Source organism: Momordica charantia, assembly GCF_013281855.1.
Source record: "Momordica charantia cultivar OHB3-1 chromosome 1 unlocalized genomic scaffold, Mcharantia_2.0 BLBB01000001.1, whole genome shotgun sequence".
Lineage (NCBI taxonomy): Eukaryota > Viridiplantae > Streptophyta > Magnoliopsida > Cucurbitales > Cucurbitaceae > Momordica > Momordica charantia.
Window position 1 is genome coordinate 4,800,980 of NW_028275157.1, and position 26,945 is coordinate 4,827,924.

Below are 26,945 nucleotides of genomic sequence, written 5' to 3' on the forward strand. Positions count from 1 at the left end.
TAGATGTTTGTGTGGAAATGTTAATTTACTGTTATTATTCCTCGATGTTTTATTCTCTAGTTATTGTGTTGGATGTTGCTGTGATTACGAGCATGCTGTTTTGTGAATAGTTAGTGAGGATACTTACGGAGTATTTTATATACTCACCCCCCTCTACCTTAATTGTTTCAGGTGTAAACACGACTTTTGACCGAGGTGATGACGTGGAGGAGGTTCGACCAAGGGAGGACCACTAGCTGCGTTTTTGTCTAGGATAGTTGAATTGTAGTTTCATTGCTAGGGGCGTTAGGGACTTATTGAAGTGGTGTACTAGATATTGGTTTTGACTCACGGAACGTTTTCTTCTTTTTGGCGAACCGTTGCTTTGTTTTTTCATTATTTGAGTCTCTGGTGTATTTTGGGTTTGTTGGACAAATTGATTGTTCCTTTTCTCTTATTGGATTACTAGCCACTGAGGCAGACAGGCATTCTTTAGGAATTGGTTGTGGTATGAACCCCACGGTTGTTCTTAAAATAATTGCTTTATGTCTTTTTGTTGGGGAGGGGTTGAACAGGGAAGGTGATAGCATTACCTCGAAATTTCATGTCAAAAATTTCGGGGACATTATACTTTATGTTCCTTTAATGGAAAGGGAAGAATAGGTAATATGTTAACATTACCTCATTTTTCATAGTGAAATTCAGGGGCGTTACAATTTCACTTCATTACTTAATTTTGAAAGCACAAGTCCTTGAGGATTCAACCTTGGATTACTTCCAAGTACTACTTGTGGCTGTGCATGCTTGCACATGTCTTTTATCTTTAATGGTAGAGAAAGTCCCAGCACATTCACTTGGTATTAAACCATGCAAATACCTTCCGTAGGAAAGCCGCGCCCAGGACGACACGAGGCCGAGCATGGAACTCACGGTGTGAACTTATAAGGAGAACATGAGGGAAAGAATGTATATATATACCAGACATACCTCATATACTTGGTATATTTTATATATACATTAATCCTCCCACTTAGTATTTTAAAACTTGGTTTTATTACTTAGGTCAAATCCGACTAAATGATATTATCTAAGTTTATAAGTTTGCCCAATATAACTTTTATATTGTATTTGTTTAACAATAGTGTTTTAGTTCATTGAACACTTTAACGAACAAACTACATTATTGCATGCTATAAAATATTGACTAATTCAACCCTTAGGTCAGTTTCCAGGTAGAGGTGTTCCCTTACGGTGAGCTTAAATACCTCCACCTAGATAAAATCTTCCTTAGAATGGTGGAGAACCTCCTTTTTATAAGGGAGGAAGAGTGGTGGGGAAGTCACTATTTCCCCACTCACCATTCTCCCACTAATGGTGGGAAGTGGGAAAACCTCCTCTAATGGTGGAAAGTGGGAGGTTTTCCTCCCACTTTTCTTTTTTTTCCTTTTATTTTAACTAAAACAATTTTAATTAAAATAATAATTAATTAAATCTAATTTAATTAATTACAAAAAAGAATTACTAATTCAATTTAATTAAATCTAATTTACTTTAACCAAATTAACATATCACATTAATTTAATTAAATCATATTTAATTAAATTAAACTTAAATTAATCAACTATATTAGAATCAAATTTTAATATCCATGTCTCTCATAATTTTGAATCAAATTCAAAATTAACTTTATATTATAATGTATCAACATACATATTATTAATTGCATCTCATACAATTAACTGTCTGTCACTCCACTAAAGACTCATAGTTACATTCTTCTCACTGTAGAATATCTTGCATCCATGGATTTCGACCATTAACGGTAAGTCAAACCTTCACGAGTGTTCGTAACCACAGCTGGGTCAAATTACCGTTTTACCCATGTGTTACATCTTGTATCTTTAAGTACAGCCGATCCTCTAATGAACAACCCGGTTATGGTTCAACCAATTACCGAAAGTCTCTTTCGGGCCAGTGAGAGGGTGGGGCCCCTTGTTCAAGTCTCGAAGTCAGCACTTAAGAGAACACTCATCTACTTACCCTAAAGTCAGGAATGAGTGAATTTCATCTTGTGTAGTTATGTTTCCAGCTCCCCACTAGATCTCGTCCCCAAAATGGTAGGAATATTGAGTCGGCGACTCGGGCCACTCTCACTCATACAAATCAAAGGATGAGCCCTAACAGGCAAGAGTCCATAACTCACTCAGGATTGAGATCGAGTTACCTGATCATCCTATTGAAATATTAATCTATTAGCTAATGGTGCTACAACTAAAGATTAATTATTTCGCGGTCCGATCTTATACAAACTCATTGTATAGGATACCCCCACTCACATGTCTCCACACGAACGACCTGGATCAAGTCATTTGTAACTATTACAAAGTGGGTCATATCCATAGTGTTACCAGGATAAGGTACCCAACCTTATCTATATACAATAGACCCTTTAGGTTACTACTAGAACATTATCCACTTGTATATCGAATATATACTGTATATCAAATACATACGCTTTATATTAAATATATACTGTATATCTGTTATATACTGTTCCAGTTACATGACATGACCTCGGATGTTAATTTATTTGATTTGGGTTAATGTAATTTTATCAATAACTACTTTATTGAATGAATATTTGTTTTATGTTTACAAACCACTAGTTTAGGGGCATAAAACCCAACAAACTCTCACTTGAACTAAACTCTAGTGAGGTGTACAAAAGTTAAAGGCAATAGTGGGTTGTACAATAAAGTACAAATATAATAAACTAGGGCATACACTATACCCTTTACAAGTCTCTCACTTGCGCTAAACTATATTGTACATATCTCGCAGGTCTAAACCTTCTAGATGGCTCTTTAACACTTTAGCAGTAGGAACCTTTGTAAAAGGATGTCGCGTAGGTGGTCTAGACTCAAGGACAACCTTGGAATTTTGAGTATTCGCGAAAAGGCTAGGAATCGTCTGAGTGAGAGCCTAGCTGGAGCTCCTTTACTTGGGAAAAGGCCCTAGGAATATCAGGTCCCCACAGGCTTGCTCGCGGCCGAACAGATTCCACGTAGGTGGTCTGTACTCGGAAGCAACCATGGAATTTAGAGTGTTCATGCAAACCAAGGAATGCGTCCGAGTGGGAGCCCTGGCCAGCTCCTCTATTAGGAAAGAGCCATGGGAACATCACGTCTCTAGAAGCTTGCTCGCGGCCGAGAAGATTCCGCGTCAGCGGTCTAGACTCGAGGGCAGTCTTGGAATTTTGAGTATGCTCGAAATGCTAGGAATCGTCTGAGTGGAAGCCCTAACCGGAGCTCCTCTACTTGCGAAAGAGCCTAGGGAGAGAGTACTGGATGTCGTACCCACTCAGCTTAATCGTCCACTTCATGATTTTCTCGGAGGCTTCCGGATTTTGGAGTATTTGCCGAAGGGGATGTTCAGTCAGAACTATGATCCGATGTGCTTGGAAGTAGGGGCGTAGCCTCCAAGTCGAGACAACCAGCACTTAGGCAATCTTCTCAACTTGAGTACATCAGGTCTCTGCCCCTATCATGGCATTGTTGGTGTAGTACAATGGGGACAACCTTCTACCTTCTTCCTTCACAAGCACCGAACTGACTACGCTATCCGACACAGCCAAGTGGAGGTACAGGTCGTCCCCCAAGTTCGTTTTTACGAGGAGGGGCGTCGATGCTAGATACTCCTTTAGCTACACAAAGGCTCTCTTTAGCTCGCCCGTCCACTTGTCTTCCTTCCTCAATGTTTTGAAAAATGGTAAGCACTTGTCCGTGGACTTAGAGACAAACTTGTTTAGACCGGCGATCTTCCCATTCAGAATTTGTAGTTGTTTTACATTGGCTGGGGACTTCATATCGAGGACAGTTTGGATCTTCTCAGGGTTTGCTTCGATTCCTCATTGACGGACTATGAAGCTGAGGGACTTACCAAACTTAACCCCGAAAGCGCATTTCGCCGAATTGAGTTTCATACCATGATTGCGCATGGCTTGGAAGGCCTTGGATAGGTCCTCCTCCTGTTGCTCGGTAGTGTAGCTTTTAACGAGCAGTTCGTCAACATGGACCTCCATGCTCCTCCTGATTCAAGAGGTGAACATCTTGGTAACCATCATCTAGTAGGTCGCCCCAGCATTCTTTACTCCGAACGACATGACCTTATAGTATAACAACCCTTGTTCGAAGATGAACAAGGTATGTTCTTGATCCACATGATGCATCTTGATCTGGTTGTATCCCAAGTATACGTCCATGAAGGTCAGCAGCTCGTGTTTGCTAGTGGCGTCCATTAGTTGGTCGATCCGCAGCAATGGGAACCTATCTTTGGGGCAGCCTTTGTTTAGGTTGGTAAAGTCAACGCACATTCACCACTTTCCGTTAGCCTTTTTGACAAAAACCACGTTGGATAGCTAGTCCGGTACTGAACTTCTCGGATGAAGCCAGCTTTGAGCAACTTGTCGACCTCTTCCGCCGTTGGCAGAATTATAAGTGACGTTTATGGCTCTCTTCTTTTGTCTGACTGGCTTAGCCTCGGGATCAACGTTTAACCGATGTTGGTGATGGCATGGTTAATCCCGAGCATGTCCTCGTGGGACTAGGCGAAGAAGTCGAGATTCCTTTGGAAGAATCCGACCAGGCACTCATTTCTATCATCTGACAGTCATATCCCTACGTTAGTGGTCTTCTCGGATCCTAAGATGTGAACGAACTCTAGCTTCTCAGCCAACGGGATGCTCTTCCCCATCCATCGGTGTTTGCCTCTAGCGCCTTCTCTGTTGCCCCAACACCTGGGTCTCCTATTTGGGGTGATTCCTCTGTGTCGGCTCTTTGCGGGTTAGTCAACTACTCATCCTGTTGGTCGGGGTTGGTGGATTCACCCAAGGTGGTCAGACATTACTAGCCTGAGTTGGCCCTGATCATACATACGACCTTGGGCTCCTACATGGCCGTCGCGTAGCACTCCTAGGAGGTTCACTGTTCTCCAACCACGGACCCATCCCGTATGGGGTGGGCAACTTTATTACTTGGTGGTAGGTAGACGGGACAACCTTGAAGTTGTGTATGGCGGCCTTTCCAGGATGGCGTTGTATGCTGAGAGACCGTCCACTACTACGAACTTTTCGACCATAGTGACAACCTTATTTCCCTCTCGTTAGGTTAGCGGCAGTTTGATGCTACCTTCGAGGTAAACCTTCTCGACTTAGAAGTCAGCCAGCTGGGAGGGGCACCTTTTTAGCTTGGTGTAGTCTCACCTGAGGGTCCGTAGCACCGCTAGTGTATGTACGTTGGCTAACCTTCCGCCGTCTACCAACACTCGATGTGTGGGCACGTGGTTGATGTCTGCCATAACCACGAGCGCGTTGTTGTGTGGTTGAACCTGAATGTTGCCTTCTCCATCCTAGAAGGTAATCGACGGCCGGGCTCAGTTGCTCTCGCAGTGAAGACTTCGCGAGCCGCTGGGTTGTTCCGGGCCTGACGGGCCAAGGCTTTCCATTTGTTTTCAGAATAGCCTCTCACGGGCCCCCTACAGATGGTTAGGATGGCTTGAGGTTGTTCGTTCTTCTTAGGTGACTTTGGTTTTTGTTGATTACGTTTGCCATTATACTTCATGGTACGACGGTTTGACATAGAACCCTCACCGACAAACTCATTTAGGTACCCTCTCTGGACCAGAGATTCAACTTGATCGTTGAGGTCACGACAGTCGGCGGTATCGTGTTCATGGTCCTTGTGGAACTTACAGTATTTGCTCTTGTCCCTCTTGGAAGAGTCGCCCTAGGTTCATTCTGGCCACTGAAGCAAGCTGTCGATGGGTGTTTCGTCAATCTGCACTAATATTTGATGCAGGTAATGCGAGTTAGAGGTATACTTCTCGTACCTAAACGGCCAGTCTACTTTAAATTCAAGGCGGGACGGATCAGGTTCCTTCCTGGTGAATGCGGACCGGTCAAACGACTTGCCTTTGTCTTTTTGGGATGACTCTGTGCACTTCTTGTTCAAGGACTTGGTCTCGGGCAACTCCTCCCTAACTATGCGTCGTTGGATCTAGGCCATGAGGTCGACCATGGACTAGACTGGGAATTCTCTCAAATAACGGACAAGTCTCCTATCTTTGATTCCATTAGGGAGTGCCCAAAGGACCATGTTTTCTTAGTAATTAGGCACACGCAGTCATTCAATGGTAAAACAAGCCACGTATGCCTTATGATCTTCATCGGGCTTCTGTTTGACAAACATGAGGTGGGTCTCCATCCGTCGATTGACGTAGGAGTAATGGAACTAGTCGACGAACTTACAGGCCAAGTCTTGATAACTCACGATTTAGTACTGGGGGAGATTCTGGAACCAGTGCCGGGCAGGGCCTACGAGGGTTCCTAAGAAGCCCTGGCACTACTCAGTGTCACTATATCCAGCCTGCCATGTGGCATCGTAGTAAGAGGTGGCGTGATCTACAGAATCCGCGGATCCATCATATTTGTCGATCTATATGCCCTTGAACCCTTTTGGGAGCTCTACGGCTAGGATTCCAAGAGCGAACGCCTCGATCTTTGAGGGTTTGTAGTGAATGGTGGGTCCTCGAATGCTGTACCGAGCTCGATCTTTACTCGGTTAAAAATTTCTTCCTTTACTCGGTCCAGCTTGATTACGCTTGTTTACATGCGTAAAAAGAAGGTTTTAGATGCTGTTTTTACAATGTTTCAGCTTTGTTTCGGATTTTTCTCGATCGTTTGAGTTCCAATTCATGCAAAATTCATATATTATGGTTTGTGTTGGCTTATATTGTATTTATGACATTTTAGGACCATTTGGGAGTGCAAATTAATCAAAAGAAGCAAAAAGACGAAAAAAGCTTCATGGGAGGCGCCAGGCGCCTGCGTGCATGCAGAAAAACAGTTTTTCTTCCAACTTTGCCCTTAATGAAACGCGTCTTCCAATGCGTTTTGGTGGTTCCAACCGATGCATACGTGTAGAAGAAGTGTTCCACTATCAGTTTGAGCACGATTTGGTCAATCAAAAGAGTTGGAAATGGGTGATTCACCATCGTTTTAGGACCTACCTAACCAATTCTGCACAGCTATAAATTCCAGCAACTTCTCCACCAAAATCATCAAGCCTTGCTTCCTTCTCTTGATCATTTTTAGTGCTTCTTTGTTGCTTTCTAAGTACTTTTGAGTTGCTTTCATTAGTTGCTTTTCGTTTTTAAATCCCGAGCACTTTACATTCTTTTATTGAGCTTTGTTTTGTTTCCATTTGTACTTAGTTATTTTCTACTTATTCAAATCTATAAAAATCTAGCACTTTGCTTATCTTCCCTTTGCCTTTACTTTATTTTTAGTTAAGAGAGTTGTGTTTTTGGAGGAAAGAGCACGTGACACTCTCCCTTGCTTGAAAGAGAAGGGCGAAGCTCTCAATCCCGATAAAAACTCTCTGTTAGTTAACTTTTGTTTTTCACCCATGCATTCCACATTCAATCGTTTTACTTGCTGTATTTTCTTCAATATGTCTTTCTAAATTCCCGTCTCTAGCCCGGTTATGGATAGTTAGCCTTTTATGTCTAAAAAGGGTTGCTAAGAAGTAGTGTTTTTGCTTTCCATTCATTGCTCAACATGTTTTCCCAAAAAGTTAGGATTTAGAGAAGGCCACTGTAAGTCTTAACAAGTCAATACTGAAAAGGTTGCTTATTTGTATTGTTGAGTGGTTAAACCGAGGAGAGGAGCGCCTTAGACATAAGGGTTCCGCTTAAGTAGCCTAGACATAGGACCTTAACCCGAGGTTGCGACTATTTCCATCCTAAAACTAAGATATATCTCATAATAGACATATTAGGGAATGTCTTAGGACTTTGAACTTGCTTAGACATAAGTCAAGTGAGAAGCGTAGTCGTTGGTTTCTAAAGTAAAATGCATATTGTCCTTAGCATGTCCTTGATTCTTTGTTGGCTAACTTGAAGTAGTTCGGGCTAGGTTTTATCATTCTAAGTCCAAATCCCAAATCCAAACCATTATTTGTGACCACTTCCCATTTTACAAGAATCACTCATTCCAACATTCACTATTCTTTAAAACTTTAGAGTTTGGAAATTGTTTAGAAGTCCTTGAGGATCGATACTTGGATACTCCATCCATTTTATATTACTCTGACAGGTGTGCGCTTGCATCTATATAATTGTTACCACGCTTAGCGCGTGCGTTCAGCATAAACACCCAGTCACAGCTCCTCTAAGTCGATCCCCACGAGGGATCCACTCGGGTGACTGGACGTCTAAGTGCTGGTCTGAGACTTTACGTTGGAGCCAATCGCTCCACAGCTAGGCCGACGTTTGTTAAGCTTGTCCCGGAGGTCACGGAAGTCCTCTGGGAGTCTGACGTTGCAAGGGGGTCGACATTTGTGAATACCTCTCTTGACAGGGTTGGAGCTCCCCCTCGGCCACTTTTCCTTCGACCGTGTTTTGTTCGAAAGATGGAGAGTACCCCGGGTCCAGTCAGTCTGGAAGACATTAGTTAACCTTCCAATTTTTGAGGTCATGTGGGTATTGTTGGCCCGCATTTCTTACCAAAACCCGAAGGTTTTACGGTGGGGGTGCCCCACTTTCTGCTTGCTGAGGTCGCCCAAAGGACGAAGGGTGTTGACAGCGTCCCGAGCTCCCCTGACCTTTTGAGGAGTCGAGGCAGCTTTGTCAACCGGCTTGTCACGTTGATGCTCCTCGTCAACAGACTGTTCATGCGACGATTCTTTGACATAATACATTCCGAAAGTGTTTTAGTATGGCGAAATAGTTTTCGTCTGGCTTGAAAACATCGTCTACACAGACGGCGCCAACTGTTGACGACGAATTTCGGAGAGGTCCACATGTCCTTTGAATGGGACACTTCACTAAAGAACAAATGAACCTACAACCAGAAAACTCGACGCTGATGCAGTGTCCCGTCTAATGACCTCAAACGCTCAAGTCAGTTTGTTTGGGGGTAAAAATACTTGGGACACGTGGAGGACGCTCATTGGTATTCAAGGAATAAAGTATCCCAGGTCCACCTCGAACCTGCCGAGGAGACTGGGTTCGCCCATCGTGGGGGTAAGTGTAAAAATGACAAAGGTAACCGCCGGTCGTGAGTACTGTCGGACCCGCCACCTATAAATAGAGGGCATCATTTCACGCTCAGGTATCGAATCTCTCCTCGAACTAAATATTGAATCTGACCTATACTAACTTGAGCTTCGGAATGCTTATCCTCCTGTGCAGGTTCGCTCGTTAGTTGAGGTCGAGTCAGGGATCGGGTTCGAGCTTGGTTCGTTAAGCAGTGTAGTGCAATTCTTTGCATAAACATTTGGCGCCATATGTGGGAAACGGACAGTCTAAGTCATCCCGATCTAAGAAATGCGGACAAAGATGGTTCAACCAGCAAACTCAACTAACACGGCCGACCGAAGAGCTCTGGCTGCCAATGATGGCCATCAGAGGGAGGTCGGGGCAGAAGTGGTAGAGGGACAAATTCATGAAGGTCTTGGGACCGAGCCTTTCCGTAGGTTGGCACGCATCACCACGCCCGTCCTGCCACCGACACATCCAAAACCGTCTAAAGCCAATCACTGCCGAGGTGGTGCCTCGAGGAGAACCACTTGAGGACCAGCCCCAGCTCCTACTAGGGAGAATTTCGATGCACTCCAGAAAGAAATGGAGACAATGCGCACTAAGGAAGAGATGTACAACGAGATGGTGCAAGCCGCAGGTGCTGGGTCTCGATCTGAAAACCGGACGGCACGCGACGAGGTGCGCGAGCAAAGAGGTCTTCACCTCGGTCCAGTCGAGGAAGAGCGCCCTGAAGGAAATGAAGATGAAGAGTACACTCATCAGAGAGGCGATGCACCATGATCTTCAATCACGTCCTAGTCCGAAGAGTACTGGTAGATGGAGGCGCATCTGCCAACATCTCGTCCCTTCCAACATATCTTGCCTAGGGATGGACCAGGTCACAACTGAAGAAGAGTCCGACACCCTTGGTTGGATTCTCTGGAGAATCGGTCTCTTCAGAAGGGTGTATTGACTTGCCGGTCACGATTAGGCAAGATGATGATACACAAGTAACTCAGATGGCCGAGTTCGTCGTGATCGACGGCAGGTCGGCCTACAACGCCATCTGCGGGAGACCCATCATCCATTCGTTCTGGGCCGTTCCCTCAACACTTCATCGAATCCTGAAGTACTCAACTCCCAATGGAGTGGGCACGGTTCGAGGAGAGCAGAAGACTTCAAGAGAGTGTTATGCCTCCGCACTCAAAGGGTCGTCAGTGTGCGCCCTGGAAGGACAAAACAACCGGGACGAGCTGGAAAAATACGAGGCCGACCTACCTAGAGAAGGCAAAAGGGAGTCTTCTGCGCCAACAGAGGAGCTCGAACTTGTTCCTTTGCTTAGCCCTGAAAAACAAGTAAGCATAGGAACCAAGCTGGGGGCCACCGATAGGGAAGAGCTGATCAACTTCCTCAGGTCCAACTCGGACGTTTTCGCGTGGTCCCACGAGGATATGCTAGGCATCGACCCGGAGATCATGGTGCATCGCCTCAACATAGACCCATCATTCCGACCTGTGAAGCAAAAAAGACGACCTGTAAACAAGGAAATGAGTGATGTAATTGTTGAGGAAGTTAACAAACTTTTAAAAGCTGAATATATAAGAGAAATTTTGTATCCCAAGTGGCTCTTTAATGTCGTACTAGTGAAAAAATCCAACGGGAAGTGGAGAATGTGTGTAGACTTTACAATTTTAAACAAGGCATGCCCAAAAGACTGCTTCCCCCTACCGAGGATCGACCAGCTCGTAGACACAACGGCCGGGCACGAGCTGCTCACCTTCATGGATGCCTAATCCGAATACAACCAAATCAAAATGCATGTCCCAGATCAGGATCATACCGCATTCATAACAGATCAAGGTCTGTATTGCTATAAGGTTATGCCCTTCGGCCTAAAGAATGCGGGGGCGACCTACCAAAGAATGGTGAACAAAATGTTCGCCAAACAGATCGGCCGGAATATGGAAGTGTATGTGGACGACATGCTTGTCAAGAGCAAGCAGTCAAAGTCGCATCTTTCCTATCTGGCCGAAGCGTTTGAAGTTCTTCGGAAGTATCAAATGAAGCTCAATCCAGCCAAGTATGCCTTTGAAGTCTGCTCGGGGAACTTCCTTGGTTTTATGGTACATAACCGGGGGATCGAAGCCAACCCAGAGAAGATAAAGGTCGTGCTCGACATGGAGGCACCCAAGACTCTGAAGCAGCTTTAGTGCCTCAATGGCAGGATTGCAGCTCTAAATAGATTCGTTTCGAGGTCAACAGATAAGTGTCTTCCTTTCTTCAAAGTCCTAAGAAAGAAGGGATCATTTGAATGGACGGCAGAGTGCAAGCAAGCACTGGAGCAGTTGAAAAACTACCTCTGCTCGGTACCTCTGCTCGCCAAGCCATTGCCAGGAGACGAGCTCCACTTGTACCTGGCAGTGTCCGACAGCGCTGTCAGCTCGGCCTTAATTAAGCAAGAAGGAGTATGTCAAAGTCCCATTTATTATACAAGCAAAGCCATGACCGAGGCCGAGACCAGATATCCCCAAATGGAGAAGGTGGCCCTTGCCCTAGTCACCTCGGCCCGAAGACTTAGGTCGTACTTCCAAGCACACACCGTCGTAGTGCTTACCAACTTGCCCTTGAATAATATCTTCCATAAGCCGGAGACATCAGGGCGCCTGATGAAGTGGGCAATGGAGTTGAGCGAATACGACATCCAGTTCGAACCCAGAACTGCGTTGAAAGGGCAAGCAATGGCAGATTTCATCGCGGAGCTCACCCCACCACTTCAATCGGCCAAGTCCGACCTCCCGTGGACGATCTACGTTGACGAATCTTCCAATGAGAGAGGGTGCGGGGCAGGAATCCTCTTGCTCGCACCAAGTGGCGAGCGATTCGAGTATGCCCTGCGGTTCAATTTTCGGACATCAAATAATGAGGCTGAGTATGAAGCGCTTCTGGCAGGGCTGCGCGTTGCCAGAGGATTGGGGGCCATCCACATCAAGGTCTTCAGTGACTCCCAGCTGGTCGTAAATCAGATAAAAGAGAAGTATCAAACGAAAGACTCCCGGATGGAAAAGTCTAAGCAAAGTCAGATCGTACCTCGCTCATATCAAGACTTACGAGGTGAATCAAGTTCCAAGATCAGAAAATTCCAACGCAGATGCCTTAGCCAAACTGGCATCAGTGTATGAAACTGACCTGGCCAGATCGGTCCCTGTCGAGATCCTGGATAATCCTTCAATCTTGGAGCCAAATTTGATGGTGGTTGACACTCCAGAACCCTCGTGGATGGATCCAATCATGGAATTTATCAAAAGGAAATCCACCGCAAGATTCAAAGGCACATAAGAAGATGGTGCAAAAAGTAGCTCGGTTCATACTCCGAGATGGAGCATTGTATCGACGAGGATTTTCCCTGCCTCTCCTTAAGTGTGTAACTTTAGAAGATGGGAATTACATCATCAGAGAAATTCACGAAGGAGTATGTGGCAACCATTCAGGAGCCAGGTCGCTATCGGTCGAGGTGGTCCGACAAGGGTATTATTGGCCCACCGTTGATCAGGATGCCAAGCAGTTTGCGAAAGCTTGAGATAACTGCAAGCATTTTGCAAACATTATCCATCAGCCTCCCGAGCTGCTCACCCCCATCTCGGCCCCATGGCCATTCGCACAATGGGGAGTGGATATCATAGGTCATTTTCCTCTTGGCAAAGTGCAAACCAAGTTCGCCGTTGTCGCTGTGGATTACTTCACCAAGTGGGCCGAAGCTGAGGCGCTCTCTCACATCACGGAGTCCAGAATCACATCTTTCATATGGACAAACATTGTATGCAGTTTCGGTCTACCAAACGCTATTGTGACGGACAATGGAAAGCAGTTCGACAATGCAAAGTTCAAAGACTTTTGCAGGAAGCTAGGCATAAGCCATCTCAGTTCGTCCCCTGCACATCTGGAAGCAAATGGGCAGGTTGAAACGATAAATAAAATAATAAAACGAGGGCTCAAGATGAGATTGGACTCCAGGAAGGGGAGATGGGCCGAAGAGCTACCCGAGGTAATGTGGTCATATCGAACCACCCCAAGAGAATCAACTGGCGAAACCCCATTCTCACTGGCCTTTGGCTCTGAAGCTGTCGTTCCGATTGAGATCGGCATGCCAACCGACAGGGTAGAGCAGTACGAACTACTCAGAAACGAGGCTGAACTACTCCTCAACCTCGACCTACTAGAAGAAAAAAGGGAAATGGCTCAGCTACGCTTAGCGGAGTATCAGAAAACAGAATGGCCAAACATTACAACGCTCGAGTTCGACCTCGAAGCTTCCAAGTAGGACATTTGGTCTTAAGGAAGATTCAGAGTCATGTGGGCACCCTTGACCCAAGTTGGGAAGGACCGTTCGAGGTTAAAGGCATAGTCCGACCTGGAACGTACATGCTAGCCGACCTGGAAGGAAATGTGCTTGCGCATCCGTGGAACACAGAGCACTTAAAGCGCTATTACCCTTGAAATGTCAAAATGGTCCTAAAATGGACTTGTAAAAATTTTCAAGAGGAGAAACTTTTAATAAACGGAGTTATTTAATTTCATGACTCTGAGTTCGATCAGAAATTAAATGGGGGTCACGGACTCCCATAAGACTTAAAACCGGTAAGGTAATAGTATTAATTGATTAAATTCAAACCTCAAAACTCACGGGTTCGAGGTGCGATGTCAAAATCAATTATGAACCAAAATTCAATCCTTTGAACGCTCAAGTTAAAGGGGCGATGTGGAAGGTTCAAGAAATTCAATCCTCCAAACCCACGGGTTCGAGGTGCGATGTGAATATTAATTATGGACTCAAAATTCAATCCTTTGAATGATGTAGAAAAGTCCAAATTGTTTAATACTATCCTTTAAACCTCCAAGTTTGAAGAGAAATATTAAAGACCAGTAAAAGAAACTCTCAAATTCGAACCTTTTAAATAAGCATAAGTAAAAGGTGCGATGTGAAAAAAGTTCATCCCACTCTCAATCGTTTAAACCTACGAGTTAGAGGTGCAAGATGGAATTATTCATGTATGAGTTCAAATTTACAAAAGCAAGTTCAAAAGTTTAAGGAAAAAGCAATAAAGAACAGATAGAGCTCGATGTGCAGAAGTGAAGAAACCAAGATTTCATTGATTAAAGGATAGAGCCAAGGCTTATATACCTTGCAGCTCTGCCCAAATACTTACACAAAAAAAAAAAACAAAATAAGACAGGCCTCAGCTGCTCCCAAGGTGAGAGGACATCTCGCCCTAAGAGCCCAGAAGGTTCATCTCCAGGGAGCCACCCCGCTGTGAAGAGACTTCCTCTTGGGTAGTGCCGACCTCGACCTACTCCTGGCTGTCAGCTCATTCATCTTCCATGTCGAGTCAGAGTCCAGCTCCCTGACATACTTCTCCACCAAAGACTGGGGGCCCGGAGTGCTGTTAGGCCCAGAGGCCCACTTTTCAGTGTACTTCTTCTTAAGATCGCTGAAGTCGATCTGAAGGTCAGGCATGTCGGCAGCAATGCCCTTCATCAGGAACTTGAAGCCCGCATCACTGAAGTCCTTGGCGAACCCGTCGAAGTCTGGGTGCTTCCTGAACGCTTCCTTCAAAAGAACTTCGTCGGTAAGGCGTTCTTTCACCTCCTGGAGCTCGGCGGTAAGGCGCCCTAGCGAAGCGTCCTTCTCCTCAAGGAGCTAGAACTTTTCCTTCTCCAGCCCCTTGGTGATGGCGTGGGCAGCTCAGAGGTGGGCCTTGTGTTTTTCTTCCTCTTTCTTTAGCAACAGAGCCTTGGCCTCCACCTCGGCCTTCAGAATTTCCACTTCGGAGCGAGCCTTCAATAGCTCGCCCTTCATAGTGATGGCAGCTTCCAAGGCAGCAGAGGAATCTCCTTCTCCCTGGCGGCTAAAATTTCTCTTCCGTCCAGCTCGGCCTTCATCACCATGGCCGAATGAATGGAAGCGATAAACGCCTGCGAACACAAAGCATACAAAGGTCAGACCAAGCCACAAGTTGGGGAAAACAAAAGTAGTGAGGGAAGCAGGTCTTACCTCAGCCACGTGGTCAATGGTATTTGCAGCACGGACCCAGGATCGCTTACAAACTTGGATGCCTTGCGAAGGCAACGATCCAAGCATGATGCCGAGATGCGGGACACCTGGTCCTTCACCCCGGAGCTCGACGGTTCAACCCGAAACCGCATTGGCACATCGAACGTCCCCCCCATCCTAGCTTCGGGGTCGTCCACCAAATCAGCATGGCTCATGGGCAGGGCCCCACGAGATCCGACCTCCGAGAAGGAGGTGGTCTTCTTCTTCTTCCTTCTCCTCTTCAAAGGAGACTCTCCCCTCACCTCGTTCAGGGGAGATACGTCCAGCGCCTCGGACTCATTCCTTGGGCGCTTCTCTTTAGAGTGCTCCCCAGCAGAGTCCAGCTCGGTCACCGGAGTGGGAAGCTCAGCAGATTACCCAGCATTGTCCTGAGCTGAAGGTTGGGCGCCAGTAGGAGTTGTGGGCTCCGTGCTTAGGACAACCTTGAGGGCGTGAGCACGGCCCTTAGACTTACGCTTCACGCTGCCGGAAATCCGCACACTATTGCTACCAAACAAACAAGTAAAAGATCATAAATCGAGGTCGGAAAACGAAATTCAAAATTGAGGTTGAGCACGACTTACCGAGTTCGGAGTTTGGCCTTGAAGCTTCGATCGGACGCACCAAGGGGTTGTAATCTAACAACCAGAAGTCAAGAAGCAGTTTGTTGGTCACCAGGGTTCCGATCTTCCTGCCCTTTGGAAAGCTATCCTTGTAATACTTAAGAGTATCAAAGGATGCTTGAGTGAGCTCGGGAATTGGTCTGATTGACACTACACGAGACAAAGAAGAGTTCGAGTTAGATATGAGAAGCAAGAGAGTTAAAGAACTTAAAACTACGAAAAGAAAACACGAACGACCTCATACCTAAATTCCCAAACCTAACGGGAACGTCAAAGAATAGATGACCAGACTCGTCCTTTGCCAGCCATTCTCTAGAGGCAAAGAACCACTTCCTCACCCATCCTTTGATGGAGGTCAGCCTCTTAACTATTCCACCTGTGCCTTTCATTGCGCACATAAGAAGCTGTTCAATGTTCAGCAACTCGGCCTCGTCCTCGTCCCGAGCACGTAACCAGAAGAGGATGGCCAAGCAAAAATGACACCCCATCCATTGGGGGCCACTTGAGCAGGAGCCAGTCCAGATCGGTTTAGGAACTCCTGGGCAAAAGGGTGAAGAGGAAGTCTGAGGCCGAGTGACCCACCCCTCTTGAGGGTTGTCAGATCTTTCCCTTCCTCCGGAATTCTAAGGAGGATGTCATCCGGAATTTTAAACCCCCTACGGAGGGGTCCGAGATAGTGCTCGGGCATTTTTGAAGGGTATTCCAAACCCTAGCCCGAGGTGGAAGCGTCACTGTCTTCTCCATCGTCGGAAAACCTAAAATTCTCAACCTTTTCCAGTTCGGACTCTAACATACGAGCTAAGTCCTCCCCAGAATAACTTGGCTGAGTGGGCGAACTGCTTATAGTCCGACCTGCGCTACCTAAGCTACCACTATTGGAAGAAAACGACATGAAAACTACCATAGTTGAAGATAAGAATTAAAGCAAGGAAAACTACTGACCTACAGAGGGTTCGAACTAATTTCAGGTCGAACTCTGGAAATTCAGGAAGCATAAGGTCTGACTTGAAGACTGGGAGCTATTTATAGCAAATCGGGAAAGTCTCTGCACCGTACACATGTAACAAATGAGCGGCTGGGATCGTCTCGGAATTTCTAACGTCGGAATACTTGAGTGCTCCAACAGCCTGTCAGGCCGGAACGTATTCCGCTTCCACAACGGTCATATTCGCACCGCGAACCAGAAGTCGCCACGTGTCCTAATTTGAACCAAATAACTTCTCTGGCAGATCGAGATCGAACCTGGCAGAGAGGGGGCCAATGTTTGGGGGAAAAATGCTATGGACACGTGGAGGACGCTCAGTGGTGTTCAAAAATAAGTAAAAGAATATTCTATGTCCACCTCGAACCTGTCGAGGGGACCGAGTTCGTCCATGAAAAAGGCTAAGTGTAGAGGCCGAGGTTCGACCTGATTGGGGTTCGATCTACTTGGAACCCGACAGGTTCGACATGAGAAAAGACAGATAACCGCCGGTCGTGAGTACTGTCGGACCCACCACCCATAAATAGAGGGTCTCATTTCATGCTCAGGTATCGAATCTCACATCAAACCTAATATTGAGTTCGACCTATACTGACTTGAGCGTCGGAGAGTTTGCCCTCTTGTGCAGGTTCACTCCTGAGTTCAGGTCGAGCCGGAGAATGGGTTCGAGCCTGGTTTGTTAAACGGTGCTGTGCGATCCTCTGCATAAACAGTACCATAGTTTGACTTTTATGCAGAAATGTCATGTGTATGTTCTACTTTAAGAATATGTAATTCTTTTTGGCAAATAATAATGGGAAAATGGTCAAAATCATGGTCAAACAGGCTTACCGACACATGTTTCTACAGTAAAAAGTCAACCCTAACAATCTGTCTTGGAATTTGTTGATTCGTTCGTTCTGGGTCCTACCTTAGAAATTATCGATTTGCTTTTCCCTCGGGCTACCTCAAGTAGGGGCAGCCCCCGAGTCGTATGGCATTCGTCGTCAGAGAGTTGTCATCAGCCTTTATAATCCATGTCGATTTATTTCTCCCAAGATCTCCTTGGATCCGAGCAATTCTCGTTCAATTCGTTATCAATCATTTCACTTTTAGATCTTAATCATTCCCACAGACAGCGTCAATTGTTGATGCAAAAATTTGGCCTCCGTAGATTTTGCCAAGTTCACACCAATCTTCTATGTTGGAGGCGAATCCTAGCCTGCCACGTGTCATGATTGAAAAGGTGGATTGGATGAACGCGCAGACGAAACATGGAAATTGACTCCGAATTACTCAGGTCGGAGGATAGGGTAGGACCTATAGTGTCGAGCCGAGGTGAGATGGAGTCCGTAACAATGTCTCTTCCGTACCCGACAACACGCCGCGATTTTATGGTGTGTTAGAATTCCTGTCGGGCCCAGTTTCTATAAATAGAAACTCTTGCCTTAAATGCAAGGTACGCAATCTTAAGTAGACTCGGCAAGTTAGCTCGGACTAGAACTAACTTGCCCGTCGGAGTGCTAACTTTGTTTTGCAGGTCTCAGGAACTGTTCAATGGAGGTGCGGGACTGTTGGCTATAGCTCGTCCTGAGAACACCGATCTAAATCGTGTCCGAGCTCAATCAATTTCGGGCTCAAACATTCTAGAATTAAAGGGATCAACGAGACCTGCAAAATAGAAAAGCACTAAAAACCGATGTGGCTCTTGCCACATTTTTTCTCGTATTTCTGCTAACCATAAACATTGACTTCTCATAATTGATCAACTGTCCCCAGATGCTTTCTCATAAGAAGACAAAATTATTTTTATCGTTTGGTAGTCTCTTGTTATTGCTTTAAAGAAAAGTAAGCTAATATCTGCAAAAAGAGATGCGTTATGGATGGACAATAACTATTAATTCGTAAGTCATAAAAGTTATGTAAGAGTTCTCCCCTGTTGAACATAGCCGAGAGACCTTCTTCACAAATTAGGAACAAATAAGAAGACAATGAACCATATAATTTAAATTTCAAATATAAATATAATGTTGTAACCATTACAATTTTTTTTTATAACCATAAATCATGAATGTACAATCAATTTGTAACTTCCCATATAAATTATTTTAAGAAATTCAATTTGTAACTTCCACATTAACAATTATTATTATCATGATAAAAAAATAATGATTTAATTAAATTCAATTATTACCACACTTTATTGTCCACCAGTATAAATGAATTTTCAATTCTACTTCTCCAAATGTTTCAATTCTACTAAAGTTTTATTAAGAAACACATTCTTCCATCCAACCATAAGGTACATAATCTTCATCTCTTTTATTTTCTTTTGAAAGTTTTTTTTTTTTTTTGAGATTAGTTACGTTTGATTCAAATGCTAAAAAAATTTGGATTTGAATTTCAGATATAATTTCCTTTTAACAACATGGTAGGAAAAAAAACCAAAAGTGATATATCATTATCATATCTAAGAAGTTCATGTTTAGATATCTAATATATTTAAAATTATAAAACAATTCTGAGGTCATATACATATTGTTACAAATCAAATTTAATCATAAAATACCAAAAAAAAAAGTTACATAATAGAAGAAAATATTTTTTTATTTTAATTACAAACCGTAGGAAATTGAATTACAAAATGTGTAAGAATCTTCAAACCCACAAAGTGAGGATTACTTTTTTTATTATTTATAAGCATGCGTAGTATTTTAGAATTGCAAATATACTTTACTTTTGTTGTATAAAATATAATCTCTATTTATGAAAAATACGTAAAGGTAGATAAATATTCTTCATCAAATACTGAAATAAATCTATAAGTACTCAAACAAAACTACAGTTATATATTATTCTATTTATTTTATTTCCATATTTGGTTCTCAGATTTTTATTATAAAAATTACCCTAGATTGTGTATATTCTATATAAATAAAACAGGACAAAAGAAAAAACAAAAATTACCTATATGAAACAAGTACATACTTCTTCCTCACAAATTCCCAAACAAGTTGAAAACTAAAATTGCATATTTTAATTTATTATATTCATTCAAATAAAACTTAAGTTATGTTATGTATTATTCTATTTATTTTATTTCCATATTTGGTTGATGATTTTTTATTTTAAAAGTTACCCTTAAAATGTGTGTATAATTTTAGAAATAAAATAGTATGAAATAAAAGGAAACAACAAAAATTAACTATATGAAACAAGTAGACACTTCTTCCACACAAACTCCCAAATAGCGATGTTCATGGGACGGGGCGGGGATGGAGAGGCCTCCCATTTAATTCCCCATCCCCACGAAATTTGCGGGGATTGGGGTGGGGATTCCCCACAGGGAGTTCAAGGGGATCGGGTTCCCCACGGGGAATTTTTCCCTATTTCTTATTTTATGTTTTAAATTATTTGTCAATAAATATTTTTTTCTTAAAGAAAATTTATTTAGTTGCTTAATTTATAAGGTCTAATTCTCTCAAATATATATATTAGGTGGTTGGGTAGAGAACAATACATGATTTTTTTTACATATATATTTAAAGAGAATAATATAATTATTTTACTGTATATATATATATATATAATATTTAAAAAATGATCTAGGGCGGGGAATTCCCCATCCCCATCCCCATTTAGATAGTGGGGAAAATTTTTCCCCATCCCCACCCCGTAGGGAATTTAAACGGGGATTTCCCACCCCATTTAGGCGGGTCCCCGCGGAGACTAATTTAAACAGGGATTTCCCACCCCATTTAGGCGGGTCCCCGTCCACGGGGACCCGTGGGGAAAATGAACCTCCCTGCCCCAAACAAGTAAAAAAGTAAAATTGCATATTATATTTTAGTTTATTACGGTCATTCAAATTGCATATTTTAACTTATTATATTCATTCAAATTAAGTCTTACATAAACTTGAAACTTCTCAAGTGTTTGATTCATAAATATTAGAAGAAAACTGTATGTATATGAACTTTTTTTTTTTAGTGCGTGCGACTTATTATATTTTGAATACGTAAATAAAGATATCAAAACATTCAAAAATTATAACAAATTTGTTAAAATAATACTTTAATATTGTAAACTATTGAAATATCATACAAACATACATCTCCCTTCAAAATATTGATCGCAGCAGTTACCCAGACCATGTAGAAAATTATTATCTTAAAATGAAACATTTAAAATGTCATTAAACAAATATAAAAGAGATTTAAAAAATAAATGAAGAGTGAGGAAGATAGATAGTACTTTTTCCCTTTCTAAAAAATATATTTGGATAATTATACTCTTATTTTTTGATTAATTACAAATAGTTCTTTTCCTACGCTGCCGGCCAATGCCCTTAATTACAATTAAATTTTTTTAGTACATTAACTATAATGAATTGTATTTTTATAATTCGACATTAATTACAGTGACCTTTCAATTTATTTTATGTTATTAATAGGTTAGGTTAAAATTCCAATTGTTATCAAAGAGGGAAAAAAAATTATAAACATTCAAAATCTAAACCAAATTTTATAAAATAACAAAATAAGAATATTTGTAAACTTACCTATGTAAATATAGTCTCCCTTAAAAATATTGGTGGCGGTTTGCCCACATTGAAAATAATTATCTTGAAATAAAACATTTAAAATGTCATTAATTATAATAATAGACATTAAAAAGGTAATGCAGTCTCAATGAACAAAAACATTCAACGTATAAAGAACAAAATGGTTAATGCACGATTAATGTACCTTTAACGGTGCTTAAGGAAGACAGCTTGGTAGCAGCAGTGGAGCCCACATAGAGAAAGAAGAGAAAGGGGAAAGCACGAATTGTTTGAGAAAATAATGGTAGAGAAAGAAAGTGGAAAAGAACCTGAAGGGACAAATTCTTGAGAAAAGAATGGTAAAGAGTAAAGGAGGACTGAAAGAGGATAATGCAAAAATTAAGGCAACACTAGAGTAATGAAGAAATATAAATATATTTGTAAAATAAAAAACCCTAATGGAGGCCGGTGATTCGAACAATGCTTGCAACGATCAAAGTCTTGAAAATTTTCCACAGGGGTGCACAAAAAATCTAGGCCAGTGGGGCAAGATGTTCAATAAAAATTTTCAGCAACAGATACACCGAATTCGTTCGACCTTATCGAACATCTATTTTAGCCCTTCTCCTTGGGATTTTAATCTTATCCAAAGGTGGGAAAAGGAATTGGATAATTTGTTGGAAATAGAGGAGATTTTCTGAAAGCAACGTTCACGTGAAAGTTGGCTAAAGTGGGGATAGAAATACTAAATGGTTTCACAAGCGGGCAACTATGAGAAGACAAAAAAAACTTGATTCGGGGTATCACACTTGAAAACAATGAATGGATAGAGGATATGACTCTGGTTGAAAATTGCTTCATAAATTATTTTGTTGAGCTTTTTTCCTCTTCTGATCCTACCGATGAAAACATGTACAAAATTTTGCAACATATCCCCCAGATGGTTACAGCTGAGATGAATAAGAGGTTGCTCGCTCCTTTTAAAAGATCGGAGGTTGAATGTGCTCTGAAACAAATGCACCCAACTAAAGCACTGGGCCGGATGGTTTACCCGCCCTCTTTTATCAACGTTACTGGAAGATTGTGGGGAATAAAACTCTGGCAAATTGTCTCGATATTTTGAATGGGCGGAAGTCAGTAAGGGAATGGAACTCAACTCTTATTGCTCTTATTCCAAAAACAATAGGCACGCTTGGTGTCTGAATACCGTCCAATCAGCCTTTGTAATGTCTCTTACAAGATAATTACAAAGGTTATAGCAAACAGATTGAAACAAGTTTTGGATTCGATTATTTTGGAGAACCAGTCGACTTTTGTTCCAGGGAGAGTAATTTCTGATAACATTGTGATAGGCCATGAGTGGATTCACGCCATGAAGAAGAAACGCACAGGTTCAGGGGGTATGGTAGCATTGAAGCTCGATATGGGCAAGGCCTATGATAGAATGGAGTGGATTTTTCTTGAAAAGATGAGGCTGAAAATGAGTTTTCACATGAGGTGGGTGGAGCTTATTATGGAAACTGCACATTACTTTTCGAACCTGATAAATGGGGAGACTAAAAGCCATATTGTCCCCAACTTCGCCCAGGGGATCCTTTGTCCCCTTATTTGTTTCTTATTTGCGCAGAAGGTTTGTCTGCTACTATTCAAGGTGCCCACGAGTCTAACCAGATCTCAAGGCGTCGGGCTAGAAAATAAATTTTGAAAAATCATCCTTGTGGTTTTCTCCAAATGTTCATGGGGGGTTTCATAAATTATGACTATGGAGATGCAATTAGTCCCTACCTTGGGTGAGTATCTTGGGCTCCCTTCAAACCTTTCTCGAAGCAAGAGTAGGGACTGTACTAAGATCAAGAAGTGGCTTTGGAAAGTGGTCCAAGGGTGGAAATCAATTTTTTTCTCAACAGGCTGCAAATAGGTGCTTATTAGAGCAATGCTCAAGCCATCCCGACATATGCTATGAGTTGTTTCAAGCTTCCTTCTTCTTTTTGTGAGGATCTTTTCTCGCGCAATGGCTAGGTTCTAGTGGGGCTCAAACGAAACAAAAAAGCAAATTCACTGGATGAGTTGGAATCAAATGTGTTGGTCTAAGGAATTTGGTGGTCTAAATTTTCATGATTTGGAACTTTTCAATAAGGTGCTTCTTGCAAAACAACTCTGGTGGCTCATCCATCCACCCAATCTCTTAGTTGCAAAAGTTATGGTATTTATGGCACTGAGTGCTCCCTACTGGAAACAAACTATGGGGCTCATTCTTCTTATTTTTGGCGGAGTATGGTTTGGTGCAGAGATTTGCTCAAATTGGGGCTGTGGAATGTGGTGGGGAGTGGAACAGCCCTTGAGTTTTTTGAAGACCCATGGATCCTGAAAGAATCTACTTTTAGGCTGATATCTACTAATCGGAATCCTACATGGAAGCCTCGGGTGGTGGATTTCATCACCCTTCAAAAGCAATAGGACATGGTAAAATTAAGGGAGATTTTTTTAGGAAGATGTGGAAGTAATTTCAGAAATTCCCCTAAGCAATTTGGGAGCGGTGGACAGATGGATATGGCATTATAACAAGTATGGCTTATACTTAGTTAGGAGTGGCTACAAAATGGCGATGAGACACAAGTTGTTCGTACAATCTACAAGTGATAATAATGAGGAATGCTGGCAATTTTTCTGGAAAATCAATTTACCACCAAAGGTAAAGATGTTCATATGGAGGGTGTGTCAAAATATAATTCCAGTTATGTCAAATTTGAGGAAAAAGGTACGGAGGTGTTACCTATTTGTCCGGTGTGCTTGCAAAAGGAGGAATCTGTGGATCACGCTTTGGTGGGTTGCAACGATCTAGACTAATTTGGAATAAGTTGCTCCCCAACCATTGAGATGGGATGAAATTTCAACGGATGTTTCTTCGAGCGATGGTAAGCATGGATGCAAATTCTATCCCAAGCCGAATTAACTCTCGTAGGTCTCACTTGTTGGGCAATCTGGAATGATAGAAACGCTATTCAAAATAAAAAAAATAAAAAAAAAAAATCGGGACTTGTGTAAATTACAACTCAGGCATAGGGGTTCTAATCTGAGACGATAGATCGAACATTGTTGTAGCAATGATAGATGTTCACGCAGGAAGGAGTCCTCAGCTGGTGGAAATCCGTGCAATTCGTGAAAGGATGAAATTAGCTCTACACTTAGGGCTGAAGCAGGTGCTGATTGAATCAGATTCTATGGAAACCGCCAATTTGATATGTGAAGTCACTAAAAGGGAAGATGATGTTGCAAATTGGATTGTGGATATCAGAACCCTTTCTCGATTGTTTTCCAAAATCTCTTTCCAGCATGTCTTTAGGGAATCCAATGAAGGGCCCATGCGTTGACAAGAGAGGCGCTTCGTCTCGGACATAGTGTCTATGGCTAATTGATTTTTCTTTTTTTCCCTATCAGCGTGTTGAAGCTGACCATCAAAATTATGTAGCCTCAATGCGTTTAAGTTCTTTTAATAAAAAGTCTTTGTTGAAAAAAAAGAACCAATTTGAAAACTTCCGTGTGCACACACCGTTTTAAGAAATAACCGCCTAATTTGAAAATTTGTAGGTGCATACCACTGGTTTTAGAAGATTTATTTAAATAGAAAAAAAAAACAAAATTTAAAATATATATGATAAAGAAAATTTAAAGGTCGATTTCGTTAACTCTAACTATCACCCCGTAAAATCATAAGTTAATATATATTATACAAAATGTTTATTAATCTTTATTTATATATAATCTTAATTGATTTTTGAAGGGGCACTTGCAAATATGGCAAAAAAATTTAGTAAAATAAGCACTGATATATATCTCTGATATACCACTGATATAATAATGATATACAATTGATTTACTTCTGGTATAACCATGATATCTACTCAACTTCTAACATGTCTTACTACTGGTATACGTATGATAACAATTGATTTACCATGCTGATACAATACATATATATGTGATATGTATCTAATTTATCATTGGTATACAAATTATATACCACTGATATAACTATGGTATCTACTGATATAACTTCTTATATGATTATATAATTTACCACTAATATAACACTGATATATATTTGATATATACTTAATATGCTTCTAATTTATCACTTATATAACTCTGATATAACCATTATATCTACTTAATATGCTTCTAATTTACCACTAATATAACTATGATACATGTGTGTTGATATAATACTATTATATCCAATATTTTTTTCCGATGAATTCAATGGTGCAAAATTTTTTATTTTTATTTTTGAAATATAAAGTTATTATATAAAAGGTTTACATGAACCATCACATCTGAAAAGACAAGTTTATAAATTTAAACAATTGATATCTCTTATATTTAATATCTAATTAATATTAATATTGAATAAGTAGTAGTGATATAGTAATCAACATTGTTGATAATATTAGTATATTAATCAACAAATTGAAATGGTAAACTAGAATTTAAATAGCTGATATACCACTAAAAATAAAACATTTGATATACCTTATATTTAGTATATCAGTTGGAAATATATTTAGTATATCATAAATTATATATATATATATATATTATATGTATAATACATAAATTTGAGGTATCAGTGGTATATCTAATAATGTATATCATGGGTATATCTGATACGATACTATATATTAGGGGTACATTGAATGTATATCGGAAGTATATCAGAGTTACATCGGATGTACATTAGATACAGATTGGATGTGTATCATATACAAATTTACATCGAATATATATCAGATATAGATTTGATGTATGATATACATCAAATGTATATCAGATATAAATTTGATGTATATCAGATATAGATATACATCATATATCATATGGGACAAAATTGAAATAATAAAAATTCCAAAAATAAAAATTCAAATAATTTGCTATATTTGAAATTTTGAAAAGTTGGTGACGTTTTTCAAAACCCATAAAATATTTTTGCTACCCATTACGATTACCCATTTTTAAAATTGTTATTTTTTCCTTCCGTAACTAGTGGACAAAAATAACATTAAATAAATATATATTCTTTTATAAAAACAATCTTAATTGATTTAAGATTGAACAAATCTTTATCAATAAATCTTAAAATATAATAGTGTTCTTTTTTTTTAAAACAATTTGAAAATAGAAAATTAAAGTAACAAGTTTAATTCATGCAGTAATTTTTTAAAAAAAATTGTAATTTTAGTTCAAGATCTTTAATATCTATTTTATTATAATCTATATATTATTTAAAAAATTTTGCATATGTTTTTAAAATATTAAAATAAGATAGATTAAACTAAAAAAAATAAAGTAAATAACTAAAGAGAACCAAAATATTAATTTAAATTTAAAAATGGGTCTAAATTATAATAATTTATGCATTAAGGGTAATTAAAGAATATTAAAACTGTTTCGCTATATTGATTATTTATTTTTTTCTAACCAAAATAAAAGTATATTCAAATTTTGATATATTCAATCTTGGTAATTTAAAAGTTAAGAATTGTTTTTGTTAAAATTATGTACTTAAAATTAAATCATGCCATAATTTTAGCCATCACATTAACTAAGTGCCTAATATAGCACCACATGTATTTTTATTTCAAAATATAAGGCGTCGATTCGTCAAAAGTCTCGGGT

General features: G+C 41.0%; 1 protein-coding gene across 13 annotated transcripts in view; it reads right to left on the minus strand.

Annotated features, from left to right (window-relative positions):
• Positions 1 to 24,506, minus strand: part of LOC111025049 (uncharacterized) — a 41,181-nt gene extending 16,675 nt beyond the window's left edge. For 2 of the 13 annotated variants that reach the window (XR_015791520.1, XR_015791516.1), the window contains exons 1-2: positions 24,365 to 24,506; positions 24,046 to 24,253 (exon numbers count right to left, since the gene is read on the minus strand). Coding sequence is in view for 6 of the 13 variants with exons in the window: in XM_088125188.1 (XP_087981314.1) it covers positions 15,730 to 15,918; positions 16,013 to 16,256 (433 nt within the window). In the remaining 7 variants the exon portion in view is untranslated. The other 11 variants (XR_015791515.1, XR_015791519.1, XM_088125190.1 and 8 more) reach the window with 11 other exon arrangements.
• Between the last annotated feature and the right edge of the window lie 2,439 nt (positions 24,507 to 26,945).